This window comes from Megalopta genalis, chromosome 8 (assembly GCF_051020955.1).
Source record: "Megalopta genalis isolate 19385.01 chromosome 8, iyMegGena1_principal, whole genome shotgun sequence".
Taxonomy (NCBI): Eukaryota; Metazoa; Arthropoda; class Insecta; order Hymenoptera; family Halictidae; genus Megalopta; species Megalopta genalis.
In genome coordinates this window covers 4,784,427-4,801,126 of record NC_135020.1, presented here as the reverse complement: position 1 = coordinate 4,801,126, position 16,700 = coordinate 4,784,427, and the positions used below count along the sequence as shown (strand labels likewise).

The following is a 16,700-nucleotide window of genomic DNA, read 5'->3' as shown; positions in this document are numbered from 1 at the left end:
ACTAATTAGTATTTACAAGTTAACCTAATTTTTGGGACAATTGCGTTAGTTGAATAACCTGTACGTTTAATTAATATAAAACTTAAAATTTAATATTAAATTTTAGAAATTATTTCACCCATGAGGAAAAACAGAACAAGACCATTAATTAGTTCAGATAGTGAAGAAGAAATAGTAACGAATAATTTAAAAAAAAATCGAAAAAGAAACAGAATTATAGAACAATATTCGTCTTCAGAGGATTAAGATCCGAATAACAATGGAGAAAAAATTGATGCATCATACATCCAAAAAGTGCGAAAGATTAAACGGAATTCAGGAAAAAGATATTGCACTGAAACCGGAAATATTGTTCCTGAAAAAATGTTCGAACACAAAGATTGACACCATTGTATAAAACTATTAGACAAATTACAAAACAGCAAAATTTAAGGACATAATTGACCTATTACGATACATACCACCAGAACATCATGATTTCTTCAAATCACTTTCACACGCACAAAATGTAGACGAATAGTAAATTGTTTTGTAATAAATTTATGTTTGTAATTTTCTATGTTCTGTAATTAAAAAATGTTTTAAATCGCATAAATTATGTTTCCGAAGTGTTTTCAAGATATGTAAAACAAATTCAGTATTGTTTTTTTCAATTTGAAACATCTTAAATTATGTTGAATGGACTTGGGCACCTTCAAATTTTATAATGAATCTGGCTGTTAATTTTGAAAGTGGCCCAACTCCATTCTTGATAAGAAAACGCACGTTATTTACTTAATAATTGCCACTATTTTAACAGGAACTTTAAATTTAACATCCTTAGATACGCTTAAGCAGTATGACCCATTAGTATCCTATACGTATATTTTTAAATTCATTGAAACGCAAAACTTTAAATATCTCGATTTGAAGATAAATGGAGTTAGGCCATTTTCAAAATAAGCGGCTCAATTATTGTTTCACGGAATAGGTGCATCATCTGTGATATCTTATTACAAGGACACGCCATTCACGCTACGAGGAACTTTATATACAGAAGACCGAGTGAAAAGGAACCTGTAGAAGAGTTTCCGAGTAAAGAAACCTGTAAGGACTTTATAATCTGATAGGCCCCTTTTATTTTCGCAGAAAGTAGATCCAAAAGGTCAGGCGAGTGATATAAGATTGTCTAATCAATAAAAAAAAAAAGTTGAACACGTAGTGCAGCAGGGTGCGTGTCTAAGTAGGCTCTACGTGTCAAGGTTCATCAGATTGCCAGCGAGTGATCCCACCTGATCAGCCGAGTAATATTGCACCGCGGTTAATCATGCAAGTGGTAATAGATTGACTTGTGAGCAGTAACGCGTGGTGTATTAAGCAGCGGTTCTAGCATCGCGCGATTACAAGCAATAGAGATCCGGTTAAGGAAAAAGTATTGGTCGGTGCCCAGGCGAGTGGAACATTAAAGCTCCGGCGCACGCGAGTAGCGTATCGCGATGATCAATCGCCGTTGGAATACATTACGGCGCAGCCTCGTGGATTATTAATTGCGTTGAAAAAGAAGAAAAATGAAACGGCCGCATTGGAATGCATTTATGCGCGGGTGTTGCCGCGGTCACGCGGTACAACCGGAAAATCGCTGCGATTCCCCGTGAAAAATGGACCGGCAAATATTTCCCGTGAGAATCAATTTAGCGGCCGTTCTTACGTCGCGTAAGCTGCCGTTATAACCGCGGATCAATTTCGCTCACCTTCGATCACGTGGACGACCACGTACGAGGACCTGGCGTTGCTCGGATCGCAGGTGTAATTGCCGCCGTGCACCGGTTTCGTCTTGTCGACCATCAGGATCGATCCGTTCTTCGTTAGCTCGACTTTCACGCCCGGCTCCTCGTCGTAATTGATCATGCGACCCTGACGATACCAGAAGACGTACTGCGGCGACTCCGCGGCCGCCATCAGTTGACACTCCAGTCGAAGACTCGAGCCCTGCTTCACATGCAAATCAGGCGCCCCAGGTATGACCGAGTACGCCTCCGTGATCCGCAAGCGGACGAAATGCCGTTGCACTGGATGCGACGTAATCTGAAACACCAATCACTCTAGTTAGATCGTAAAACCACGGGAACGTGAAAGCTAACACACGTGGACCACTTCTCCGCCATTTTAATCGATGTATGAAGTGTTCAAAAAGCCCTCGGAACTCGTATTTATTTATTCCTCAGTATTGATGTGATCCCATTCAAGGTACAGTCATTTCTCCCTAATTCTCACTCAGATCGCGCACAAAAATGGACAATTTGAGAAGAGGAGATGCGATTTATTCGTGCCTCGCGTCTCGTTTTTACAGTTGTTGATAATCGGTAACTATAAATAATCGTAATAATCGTATCTCCTCTTCCCGAATTGTCCATTTTTGTGCGCGATCTGAGCGCGAATTAGGGAGAAATTATTGTATTCATCGACTGTAACACTCTTATGCCAACGTTGTTTTTAATCTTCAAAACATTTGAATGGGTTAGTTAAAAGACGAAATGTTGAAAAGGCAAGTAACAAGTTACTATACGTTATCTTAACTCTAAATGATCCCAACGATAAATTCGGTCAGTAAATAATACAAATGTTAGTGAACCGTGACACTCCTCGTTTTCCACAATGAGGAAAATGTGACTTACTATGATTTTAACTCGCACATTTGTGAAACGCGTTTCTTGGAATTGCTCTGAATTTGTTCAACGATTTTGCCTCTAATTCCTCTATAGTCGAAAAACTATGTTCTTTCATAGATTGTTTTTTATTTTGGGGAGCTGAACAAAGCACCGGGCAGAGGGTCCGGTGGTCGCGGAATCCCAATCGCTTTATTTTTTATCAATAATTCACGAACGAGTAACGATGCGTGAGCCAATAAATTTTGGGACTTCGACTTCCACTCGTTTCATACCCAACATGCCAGTAAAAATTCCATTGGATGAGTCAATAGCCACGTAGAAGTACTTCCATAAATGGATGAGTTTGTATTGTACGTAACATAAAAATCTGGCGAAATGGAATTCTTAAATTTCTTAAGCTTCAAGTCAACGTCCCCGCGGTTCTCACATCAACTTATCAAATCTTCGCTTACTTTCTTTTCACTTTCATTATCGTTTCGCCTAATGCTATAATTGTTCGACTACATTTAAACAGCACATTGTAATCAGTAGCTTCCTAGATTGAAGTAACAAATCGTCTCTGCAGATCTTAATCGCCTTCAAAACACTATGCTAAAATTAACACTAACTAAAATTTTATTAAAAATTAAAGCAGAAAATTAAAAAAAAGTGTTATTAAAAAATAATTAAGCACTGCTTCTTTTTCAGAAGCTCTCAGACGTTACAGATAAACCAATTAATAATCTATTAAAACATGTCTGCAAAAAAGCTGTATGATATCAAGTACAAAATCATTGTCACAGTTGAAATAGACTTGCGTTTCTCGCAACGATCGCATCGAAGCATTCGTAATCCGTGATTCAAAACAAACAGTGCGCTGCTGATACCATTTAAAGTCAGTATCGTGTTTCATGTGACGCGCATATAACCTGCATTATGGAGTATGGTCATGGTCGCAATATCATTAATCAGGCGCAAGTACTATGGTATCACCATCAATCAGACAAGTAATAAGAGTACGTTTTTAATCAAGCAAGTGGCACAAGGCCGTCATACATGAAACATGAGGCACGAGACAATGACTAAGATCGCGAGGAGTACGTGTCCATATTTCAAAAGAATGCTTGCTGAATTCCTTTAAACGTTACTGCATGTGGAATTTCCATTTGAAACGAAGCACCAATTACGCGGACTCGTTCATCAGCAAACAATTCGACCGAAATACGAATCGACAAAGATTTCGTTGATTCGTTGTTTTAATGGAACGAATCATTACTATCAAATTTGCAGCGGACCATGAAATTTTCGGGAAACGTTAACCTTACTGAAAGGTCAGACCGCTGTATAGACTTTGCGTCGAGTATAATGTCCGGTGGATAACATTTAATATAACGGGCGCTATCAAACATTAAACGCATCGATGAGCATTCTTGACCTTACGCGTCCATTGTTGCGTGTTGGCTATTCCGACGATGACATTTCGGCTGATATTTCGCTCCACGGTAATGTATTACGGTCGACGTAATTAAACGACCACCGCGCGATATTAATGCTCAGCGAACGTTTTATACGGGCCGGCACTGGGCTATCTGTACAGTTTGTTTTCTGCTATTGTCCACGCAGAAAGAAATGCTTCATAAAAGTCGCTGGAAAATTGTGTCGTAAATTTAGGATACGACCGTGGTTTTTACAACCGAATGAATGATATGCACGAGCCAACGCTGCCACACGATAGTAACGCTGTCGCAACAAGGAAACACGGATTTTCTTCCACGCGTGAATCCGTCGACATAGTGCATACCTGACACTCATAGATGCCTGCATCTTCTACGGTGACCGCTCGTATCTGCAGCGTCCAATCGGTACTCGAATGGATCACGACAAATCGTTGGTCGACCGAGTGGGTGTTCATGCCAACGGTCAGCAGCTGCCTGTCTTTCATCCATGTAATCTGTAACACGAGACGAACAATGGTCGAATTGAAATGATGCTCGTACACGGTGTACATTTGAGAAATTATCGGTTTCGGATATTTTCGACACTCAAAATGGAAATGTCAAATGCGAAGAAAATGGAAACTCCATCTGACACATTTCTGTTGGTATAATTGACATTATTGGCTTTTTGATCTATACACAGCTATATCAGGAAGCTTTTCCATCAGTTCGATATAGAATTATACATAGATAGAAGCAAATGTGTAAGACAGAATGGAGTTTTCATAATTTTTAATTTAATTCTGAAAAAATAGTATAATTATTAGAAAACTACATCGAGCCAATCAAATTTAGCTGCGAGATTCGCAAGATTTTGTATTGGTCTTTTTACTCTCACAGGTTGTGTGATTGCTTATTGACAATTCGGCTGACATGCATACAGACTAAAACAATATGTAAAGTCAGTTGAAGTATACAGTGACTCACGTTAATATTCGGACACCTTTCAAAACGCAATAACTTTTTAGACCTGGACTAAACGACTTGAATTTTTCTTTTTAGATGATAGAGTCGTAACTAGAATGCTTGTTATAAATTTTGCTATTGCTTACAATGACAAAAGAAAATAAAAAATTCTCGTTTTTCAACTTTTTTATCTGAGTCTATAACGAAAACTTAAAAAATGCGTTTTGTAGATCTCGGCAAGTTATATGTTTGTTAAAAATTTCACCGAAATCGGTTGATCTTCTTATATGCTGTAAACAATTAAAGACCGTAAGAATCGCACTTTTGTCCCGATTTTTCACACTTTCGACCAATAAGTGCGAGAAATTTGCAGTTCTTACAATCTTTTAACGCCTGTAACTTGACTTTGCGTTAATCGAATTCGATGAAATTTTCAGCATGCTTAATAGCTAACCGAGATCTACAAAACGCATTTTTTAAATTTTCATTTTAGGCTCAGATAAAGAAGTTAAAAAACGAGAGTCTTTTATTTTGTTTTGTCATTCCAAGTAATAACAAAATTGTAACAAAGAAACTTTCCTCTATCATCTAAAAAAAATTCAAATCGTTTATTCTAGTTTTAGTTAAAGTCACTGTATATAACATTAAACATGAATTGGGAACAAAGAACATAGAGAAAAAATATCTCTTTATGTAGAAGTAATAAGAAAACAAGAGAATATTTCCGAGGATTCGCGAACAATTAAACCGGACAGAAACATAGCGTTGTCTTTTGAAATTACAGAAAGTTCTCACACAAAGTGAAGGCCATCGTAGATAAGGGAAAATGTACAAGTTGTTCTTAATACACATGCAGAAATCCTGTAATCTGTTCTAAGGACTTTCGCCGTGAAGTACACGCGAAATAATGTAGAGGTGAAAACGAGTCGCGGTCGGTGGAGGCGTTAAAAGCATTTCGGCCATTTACGGTAACAATGTATAGGAAACAGCGTGTATCATATCAGGGAATAGAGAAGGAGGGGTAAGCAACGCTTGCATCCAATATCAATTACGGAGGCCATTAGTGCACCCTAATTTCGGGCCAATTTTCATTCCTGACCGTAGTGACCACGAAACTTTACTCAATTTACCCGACACCCATCGCTTCTCTGTTCTCCCTGTATAGTACGCTTAAAAATCCCATCATTGTTGTTGATACAGTGGACGAGAACTTGTTCCGATATCCGGCACGTAACGATAGCATAATTTAATGCATTACATACCACGACATTAAATGTAATAATGTAACAAAAGAAGTTGGAAAAAGAAAACCATCCTGATATTTCTTTTGCTCCGAGTCATCTGATCGTATGCTACACGATAAAGACGTCATATTTTCAAAAAATGGCTTTCTGAAAAATAATTGTAAAATACATCTATTTAAAATAATCCAAACCTTTCGAACCGTGTTTCTTTCATGCATCTTTCGTATCATTAAAAATAAGATAGACGTTAAGTGTACGGTTTTATGTGATACCTCCCGCATAAAAGTACTGCGATAATTCCGTTTATAAATTCAATTTAGCAGGAGAAATGAGCAAGTAACATGCATCTATTCAAGTGCATCTCTGGCACGGTATAACAGAAAAAAATATGAGATGAAAACAGCCCTCCAATTTAACGCTGAAAACGGTCTATAAAATATTTAGGTTGGTATTAAACGTTGTGAAAAATGTTTTAATCGACAGACAAATTTCAGCTTGCCCGTGTTTCGAATATTGAAAAACTTTTATAGACATACATTTCCCTTTTGCAAGAAAAATACGCAAAAATGTGTCATACTTCATATTACCTACAATATATATATATATATTGGCTACAATCAATAGCTTGCGAGATATTTGGTTAAACATGGCATTCATTACGGACTCCGATAACTATTTTTATCATTTCAAACGTTCGCAGACATAAAACAAATATGTGATACATATTTTTGCGATCACTGTATTGTACTAAAAGCGTACAAAATACGGCGTTCGTTAGTTGCACAATTCCGCTCGTCAAATATATAAAATCGATATCAACAAACTGATGGTGGAATTTGAGAAGGTCGAACTTTAATTTTATGCAGAAAGATACAGTAGCCTCAATAGTCTAAACTAAAATTCTGTAATAGCCGATTTAGTTGCTATTCGAATATGAGACTTCGATTAAAATTATCTGTGAAGTTTGGAGCGTGTAAATCGGATAATTGATTTTTGAGGTACAATAAATTCTCCCTAATTTTCCTTCAGCTTGTAAACAAAAATGGACAATTTGGGAAGAGGAGATGCGATTAATCGAGCCTTGTACACCTCATTTTTATAATTGTTGACAATCGGCAACTATAAAAACGAGCCGCGAGACTCGAATAATCGTATCCCCTCTTTCCAAATTGTCCATTTTTGTTTACAAGCTGGAGGAAAATTAGAGAGAATTTACTGCATTGTGGTGAGCAATTAGGCAAATATCGTTCTAAAAGAAACGCGATTAGAAATTCAATATTAATTAAAGTTAATAGGACTTACTAGTTTAACATTAAGAGGACTACAAATAGATAAACACAGTGGCCCACAAAAGTGTTCGAACACCTTTTAAAACGCAATAACTTTTCTTAAAACTGCACTAAATACTTTGAACTTTTTTTTAGATGATAGAATGGTCTACTGGACGATGACCAAAATGCTTTTTTTTTTTAATTTTTCTACTACTTGGTATGACAAAAAAATAAAAATCTCTCGTTTTTTAACTTTTTTATCTGGGCCTATAACGAAAATTTAAAAAATGTCTTTCGTAGATCTCGATAACTTATATGCATATTGAAAATTTTATCGAAACCGGTTGACCTTCTTATGAGTTATAACAAATTGAAGATCGCAAAAATCGCAGTTTTATCATGACTTTGACCAAAAACTGTAAGAAATCCGCAGTTTTTAAAATCCTTCAACGCCTGTAGCTCGACTCCGGGTTAACCAATTTTGATTAAATTTTCAGCACACATATAAATTACCAAGATCTACAAAACTTATTTTTTAAACTTTCGTTATAGGCTGAAATAAAAAAGGTAAAAAAGGGTTTTTAATTTTTTCTTTTCATTCCAAGTAATAGCAAAATTATAAAAAAGCTTTTTAATCACCGTCTAGTAGACTAGATTCAGAAAATTCAAGTCATTCAGTTCAGTTTTAAACAAATTATTACGTTTTAAAAAGTGTACGAACACTTTTGTGGGTCACTGTACATACATTAAGGTCGTTAAATTAGTGAACCCTTTAGGGTACATTCTGGTCACTTCCTATAATCCGAAGAACGTGAACAGTGGAAAGATTCGAAGCAACTCGTAATTTGCGATTGCTTGTGCTATGCGTGCTCTTCGACTAGCTGACTCCGTTATCTTCCTGAAGGCTCGATAATCGACCTACCAATCAAGCTTAGATGCGGTTGCAATCAATCAATCCATCCTTGGTTCGCGGAACGTTTACGATGGCCTGTTTTAATGCTCAGCCCGCGCTCTAATTACTGCGATTCCATCTAATATGTCTGAAGGGAGCCGCTGTCCGTGATATGACTCTCGAGAATTCTCCGAAAACCGTAATCCCGGATGTTTCCTATAATCCTGGGATCCACGTGAAAAGGATCTACCTTCTAGAGCTATCCAATAGCAAATCCAATATTTCGACCTAGCGTTTGCGCGTGTACGTGCACGTCTGTACGTGGCCGGTATTGGCACACTATCTCGCAAACATTCCGAAACCGTATGAGTTACCGAGGACTTCAGTTTTCCCCGATCAGCGCAAACTTTGTCTTTGCCCCGTCGAAAACGTCCGACATCGTGTAAGCAAAGTCGAACCACCGACGTTTATCTCGATCATTTTGACTGGCAACAGTGTGCTGGATCATTTGCAAATTTTCTTCAAACCATATTCTTCGTTGCGAATGCTTTAACCCGAGAAAGATAACCTACGTCGCAGAGGCGCCTGCGAAATAAACAACTGACTGCACCGTGGATGACGCAAAGACTGGAAGCACCCACTTTGCCAAGGCATGTGCGAAGCAACATTGAAAATATTCTTCCAAAATCTGCTGTACAGGCTTCCACAGATGATGAAGAAGAACCCTCAGCCAAAAAAAGGCGTTATTGCAGTCTTTGCACGTCTAAAAAGAAAAGAATGTCAAAGATGACCTGTGCCAAATGCAAAAAGACAGTTTGTGGTGAACACAAGAAAGACGTTTGTCATGACTGTCTCTAAAGAAATTTTTTATAATATTATAGTTTTTTTTTTACACTGATTATATTATAGTCTACTAGTTTGTAAGGAGAAAACACTATTTTTTGTGATATTTTACGGGATTTGTTCCCATAAACCGAAGACTGTTGATTTTTGTTAATTTTTCATAGAGGTCTAGTGATTTAAGTTTAAAATTACTTAAAATATAAAAAAATATAATATAAATGCATTTTATTTTTACAATAATGCCAAACCTTTAAAATGACTAGATTAACTTAAATAAATATCCATTGTTAGTATAAAATTGACGCCTTAGAAAAGCATGCGCCTCTGAAGCGTATGGTTATCTTTTACGTACGTTGTCATATGGTTATCTTTCTAGGGTTAAGCCTTTGGAGTCTGATTCATTTTTCGTTAATTTGCGCTATATCTGAAGTCAAGTTTTACGTACATGTAGATGCTAATAATAAGAAATGTTGATTTTATTAGTATTGGTTATCCCTTTTAGACGCCAAGGACTGGGACATTGGTTACATGTAAACAAACATGTGCGTGGTATGCATGCTAAGCTGGTATATTAGTGTACTGTGGAAAAACGGGATTCATTTCTCCCAATAGGCGTACGAAATACATAGCTGGGACACATATGTCCTGATAGACTCCAAAAGGTTAAGGGCTAGAAATCAGTTCATTAACACGTACAGGGCTGCGACGGTCGCATATGCTTAGGTGAGACTAATTTTCAACTAAATCTACAAACTCATCGTTATTGTAATACATTGAACAAACTGAATGTTACTAGGATTTTTAAAGTACAAGAGAGTTCAACTAATATTTCCTGTGCGTAAATTTTAAGTTTCTAATTTCAGTTTCATTAATTAAATGATAACGTGTTAACATTGTCAATGTTAGACCAACGATGAATATTCGTTTCAATCGAGTTTATCTATCTTTTTCATATACGTAAAATAGAAAAATATGTAATTTTATTAAATCTATTTGTGTTAAATTTAAGAGCAGTTTTATAATTCAGTAATATTTCATCTTTTATACAATTGTTTCTAGAAATTTTAATTTTTGAATTGTCATTTTACAGTGAATAGTAAGACTTGGTGAATTCAAATTGGAGAAGAAGACTGCAGAAGCGCCTCGGAATATATAGAAACCCTGCGGCGGCGGCACAGTTGGTGAACACACAAGACGTCGTTGGTTTGAGAAATTTCGTTTAGGTGACAGAAGCTTCCACGAACAAGAAAGCAGAGGGTGCAAACCAATAGAGATTTCGAAGACTGTGTTAACGCTGTGTGCGACTTACAGACGGGTAAATAATGCTACATCTTCGGAATTTTTATTTTACTAAAGTAACCAAAATTAATATCAGTTAATTTTAATCACTAAAATTATTAACGTGGTAATATTACAATAAAAGTCGACTTATATCGCAAAGAAAAAGGTCGAAAACCAGTCACCTGATATGCTTACAGGATCAATGATTAAGTTCAGAAAGTCTTTTCTGAACTTTTTTCATGAAAGACATGAACAGTGCAGTACTATACACTAATAATGTGGCAAGGAATTCATGGAAGCGTTTTCTTTTTCAGTAGCATTAAGCGAAACGTAGTTGACATCGGGGAAATAAGATGTCAAGAATCAAATGAGGGGTATAAGTCATTGATGACATACTGTAGAGTGTTCTGTGGACACGCGAAGAGGAAGGCTACATCTACCACCAAGTATCAAGGGGTGACTTATAAATCGACACGTAGTATAGGTCGGCTCGTAGGCGAACAAATATTTTAATATCGATTGTGAACGGACAAACAGTGCAGAATGATTGATAGTCAGATAAGTGGAACCGTGCTGGTTTTTGTCAAAACAAACTGTAAACCAACTGAGATTATATTCATGAAGGAACAAGCAAAATAGTTTGCAACACAAATTTGTCTCTAAACGATGTCAATGAACATGAAATTATCATTTTACGGATGGGAGTTATAATAAAAATATATTGTTTGCTTTCTATCTCATTTGAGAAAACTAACTTTTGTGAGACTTTCTACTTGACAATTCGTTAATGTTTCTAATCTTTTAAAATGCACTATATTCTCGATGAAAATCTCGTGAATAAGTGATGCAGTGTTAATTTTACCTTGAAAAGTCAGTCTTGCTCAACAGGTGTTTATCAAAAGCTTACGCATTTATATTAAAAATGGGTTCGTGAAAGTTTAAGCAATAAAAATATTTAAAGGATTTGAGGACATCTACGTATTATTTTCAGCTCAATGAAATTATCAAAGAAAAAAAGAAATCTTTATGTGACACATCTTAATTTGACACACTTCATCTTAATTGATGAAGATAAATTTTATTTTTTTTCCATAAAATGATTTGCGGACTACTAATGTATGACCTAAAATTAAAAAAAAAATGATTTGATGTAAAATTAATGTGGCCTCATTATTTCCCGATAAGGGATTTCCAACATTATATTTTTCTTCTAAAATTAGGCGAATATCTGAAGTTTCAAAAAAGTTAAAAATTAATCTGTAAAAAATGAGCTTCTCAGTCTACTTATCAGAAATATGTGTAGAATGTAAATATGTAGAATATAAAACCATAATCGTTCTTTCGCTATTGCTACGTAATACTGTATATGTGCGTTGTTTCCAAATGGAATTAAGTTTGAACGAAGTCGCTGGTTGCCTTTATGTACACTTTAATATTACAGTACAGCTATGGTCTTAGCGATGCGTTATTTGCGTTCTATCTGCGTTCTTAGAGTTCTACGAGTTCTACGAGTTCTGGGAGTTCTAACAGTTCTGACTAACGTTCTAGGTGCCCTTCCGCTTGTCACCTCGGTTTTTTTGTTGATTGGTGGATGGTGGGTTTTGGTGGAGGAAATGAAGCGTTTTTGATTGGAGATGGGTGTGTCGGACGGAACTTGAAATGAGGAGTGGGAAACTGTTCGAAAGTTCGGGTTGTAATTTTTCCGTTTTGTGAAATATGGAATTTATGAGTCGTGTTGTCTGTTCGTCGGATCGAAGGGTATTTTCGTTCGGGTGCATTTTTTACTGTCGCAGGTATCGCTTAATTGCTCAAGGGATGGCCAGGGACGTTCGACCTTCGGTGTTGCCGTCGCAACAAATACATTTATATTTACCGCCAAATAATAGGATCACATTAACTTTGCGCGATGCAATTTTTCATATAATCAACACCCCCTCGGCCGAAAACGATGCTTTAATTTATTGGCCCGTTGTACTTGAAATACCGCCAGAATCGATTACGCATGCTCATCCGACGTGTCGCACTGCTGCATACCAATGCAACAACAACATCCTTTCGCGATCCGCCAAGATTAATCAATCGAATGAGCTTAATTCCGTTAAAAACTGATTAGCGAGGAGGTTTAAAGCGTCCCCGGCAAGATCCTGGTTGATATTCAGATCGATGGAAAGCTCTTGGCGAAATGCAAATTGCGTACCGCGCTAAAACGCCGACTTCATTACGCGATCCCTAATTCCCTTTGACATTGTTTCAAGCCATCGGTCTTCTTAGACGGGAATCGAGCGACCGATGTTCCGGGAATTCCCGGGGGAAGCTATTAAAGCCTGCGCGGGCAAGAAAGACTTTGTATAACGCCGGAGCAATGCTACCTGCACCTACAAGTACGGCCCTCGGAGGATCGTACGTGCGACGAACGCAGATGTGGATCCGGCACACAACCAGCGCGAGCTTTTCAAGGGAACGCTCACCTACACTGCAGGAAGCTTAATTGGAAACGGCTATCCGCAGCATCCACTAACTTCGCCTTACCACCACCCATCCCCTGCCCCTCCCGCAGATGCCCCCGCCGCCACCTCTAACATCCTCCATTCTTAATCTCTCGAATGGGAATTGCCGTGAACTGTGGAGGATGTCTTCTCCCGCGATCACGGGATAACGTTATGGTCGCGTTTCGTATCTTGTCGAGATCTTAACAAACTAGTTCAGCGAGAGCTAAAAGCCCGTTCGACGAGGCCATTATGGCTCGTAGAACGTCGCTGAAATTCCACCGCCGCTGACTTATACTTCCTCATTATGGAAATCCGCGCCGATGCCGACCACTTTGTAAACCGGAATCCCCTGATCAAATGCTTCCGCGATATTTTCGTTACAGCTTCCCTCGACCATTATGATTAACCTTGCGAGCGCTGTACATTATCGTTACGCAGGGATCTTTAATCTTAGTGCTTGTGCACATGTATTCCGTGTGCTCGTGTTTTCACCCGTAGAATACTGATAATTATGGTGTATTCAACGTTAACCCATTGCATTATAACGAGTTAGACTCGTCACGAAGATTTCCTACGTAATCCACTGAACACGAATGTTAGTCATTTCTTCTAAATCGAAACAGTATTCGATTCTCCCGTTATCGAAATCTGGAAATGAAAGGAAATTGATGCATACGAGATACAAAAATTGTCTCGATTTACTAGGTAATTAATGAGGGAAGTAAATTTTGCAGAAAATTCGCATCGGTAGAATTTGATACGAAATTCTCTAGAAATAGAGTAAATATTTACAACGTTATATCATTTTATGTTTTCTTGAAAGCATTACTTTCTATTTCGCGAATGAATAGGTTGTAATTGTTGGTAGGTGATTCGAGGTAATTCTATGAGTTGGTAAAAGTTGAAATCAGTTCAAAGCAGTTACAAGACAGTTCTGAAACTTGTGGATCATTCTATTAAATTATTAGATTATATTATTTAAATTATTACATTAAATTATTTTATTTAATTATTAGATTATTCTTGATGACACTAATTTTATCGAAGTCGTAACAGGTCGACCAGATGTGCGTGTCTCGTAAAAAGAATACGTCGATAAAAAAGAACAACGTTCTTCCATTTAGAGCTGCGTTTATAAGATAATCAATATCGAACATTCGTAAAGTAGAAAATCTGATCACAGTCAATTCTGGATTTTGTACTCTATGCATTTTTCGTCATTTATAAGTACTTTTAGGAATTCGTAAATACATTTTTGCAATCTGTAAATATTCATGGAAGCGTTAGAAAACAATTTATGCGGTTCGAATATGTTAACATAATCAATAGGATTATTCGAAACCCGAGAAATAAAACTTGTTTATTGAAATTGCCTTCGACTCGCGGCTACGAAATATAAAATACAATATACGATACGTTCGCCGAGTGATTTCTATGCACAAGTTTTTATTGAATCAACTCAGGAATTTTAGCATATTTGGTTTTACTACTTTTCTGTTCTAAAGGAGAAACCACCCGTTTCATCCGTGTCGCTGCTTTTATTCGTGCGCTCATAAGTCGTAAAATTCAAGATATATCGAAAAAACATTTACATAAATTTTAGAACAAGTTCCGTAGATCTGTGAAAAAATAATTTTTTACGGAAATTGAATCCGTTCTTTCTTCTCCCGAAAAGTTTTATTTTCTTCGGATAGATAGCAGCTCCGTTTCATTCTAAATCCAATAAGCTATTTCTTCGATACAAATAAATAAAGGTTTCGAGAAATAGACCGGGGAGGAATGGCTTTTTAAGAATGCTGGAAATACTTTTCTATTAGCAAACTCTGAGGTGTTCGTATAATATATCTGTTGCTATAAGGAAAAACGCCGCAAATCACAGTTTCAAAAAATTTTCATTGATGCATTCATTGAACTGTAGAATATACGATTTACGTACTTATCAGAAAGAAATCACGAAAAGAAATTCGACAAGCTCACAAAAATTATGCAATTTAAAGCGCTACTAATATCAAGCATTAGTGATCAGAATTTTAAGCGACAATATCTCAGAAGTGAAAACGTGTGACATTGCGGCGTTCTTCCTTGCAATCACAGATATATCGAACGAAGTGTCAAAAATCTCTGAATGACATTGAAAAAGTATATGGAACTGTCATAAAACTAAAAAAAGATTCCATAAAGTATTAATTCTAAATTGGTATGACACACACACACACACACACACACACACACACACACACACACACACACACACACACAGAGGATCCCTTATAACTCTAACAAAATTTTCTGCATACTGATTTTAGCGCCTTGGTTACAAAATATTAAGGATACTCATAAAAAGACGTTATAGTAGAGTTTATGCAAAATAAAAATTGCCTGCTTTAATTGCAAGGAATAGAAGCTGAGTAGAACGTTGTTTCTTTCTTTAATGATTCTAATAGATTAACAATAATACATTGGCGTTTGGAGATCCTTTTTATGCTTTTACTATTTCAAATTGCAGCTACTCGATTCTGCTATAAATGCATAAAATCCGTAGTATACTCATGAGTAATGTCGTTTTCTTTTCGGTTGGATAAACATTTTCATCTTTTTTATGACCGTGATTTACTATTGCATAACCAATATGTTAATTAAGTTTATCGACATTCAGTGTGTTTGTTGCGAATGTTTGAAAGAAATTGATTGTAAAGTAATAAAATAAAGGGTCAATATTTGGACAGGGTCCGTATCAGACATTTCATGCTTTATTAATTTCAAATGCCATTACTACCACTAGTGTAATTCATTTGGTGAATGTTACTGCATTGGCGTCCTCATTATTAATTTATTAGGTTGGCCGGAATGTTCCGTCGTATTTTAAATAAAACACACTTGAATCAGTTTTAATAACGTTTACTCACGTTTTAATTAATAATATAATATCCATTATATGCAACCACTCGTTGCCAGCTGTTTCAGGCAGCTTGTCGATCGACATGGACCGCAAAATGTCATCGACATTTTGGACGGCAGCCCAGATCGACGATCTTCTTTGAGACTGAAATCTCCGGAACAAAATTTGGCAAACCATCTTTGGCAGGTCCGAACATTTACAACTTCATTTCCCAACGTGTCACATAAGTTTTTACAAGCAACCGATGCGTTGCTTCTTTTCTGAAACTCGTACCACATGCAACGTCTTAAATGCACTTTACCCACTGCCATCTTATTCACTCCATACTTCGCAACTAATTGATGAAGGGTATTGAAAGTAGTCCTCTTATATCCCACGAGAGGTACGCTAAAATAAGACCCCTCACATGACGCATTCTATCCGCTTGTCTTGACCTGACAGATAAAATTACCTGCAGGTAGTAAAATACGACAAAACTTTCCCGACAACCCAATATAAGATTTAAAAATAGTGATTTGTTGTGTTCATTAGAGGTGAAAAGTGGATTCTGTTCAGTAACATGACACCATTGATCCCGAAAAAGCTAATCGCCAGCGATATAAAAACGATATTAATTATGGGCACCCCTAATAATTACGAATATGCTTTAACTCATATTGAATATTTAAATTTTATGGTCTAAAACGGCACAACCAAAAGTATCTCAACAAAGTATGACATTTTTGGTTGGTTTCCAGTAAGATACTTTATAG

The 16,700-nt window shown here is 36.8% G+C and overlaps 1 protein-coding gene and 2 long non-coding RNA genes across 5 annotated transcripts in view; 1 reads left to right on the top strand and 2 right to left on the bottom strand.

Annotated features, from left to right (window-relative positions):
- The window catches only part of LOC117225138 (limbic system-associated membrane protein), a 186,175-nt gene that overhangs the window by 3,543 nt on the left and 165,932 nt on the right, over nucleotides 1-16,700 (bottom strand). For all 3 annotated transcript variants that reach the window (XM_033478458.2, XM_033478459.2, XM_033478457.2), the window contains 2 exons: nucleotides 4,429-4,578; nucleotides 1,731-2,064 (listed from right to left, as the gene is read on the bottom strand). In XM_033478458.2, coding sequence (XP_033334349.1) covers nucleotides 1,731-2,064; nucleotides 4,429-4,578 — 484 coding nt within the window. The remainder of the gene's footprint in view (nucleotides 1-1,730; nucleotides 2,065-4,428; nucleotides 4,579-16,700) is intronic.
- LOC117225139 (uncharacterized) lies at nucleotides 10,373-11,716 on the top strand. Its single transcript, XR_004491434.2, has 2 exons — nucleotides 10,373-10,594; nucleotides 10,875-11,716. It is a non-coding gene; the product is annotated as an uncharacterized LOC117225139 (long non-coding RNA).
- On the bottom strand, nucleotides 11,969-16,344 carry LOC143259938 (uncharacterized). Its single transcript, XR_013033994.1, has 2 exons — nucleotides 15,956-16,344; nucleotides 11,969-13,697 (listed from the first exon to the last, which is right to left on the bottom strand). It is a non-coding gene; the product is annotated as an uncharacterized LOC143259938 (long non-coding RNA).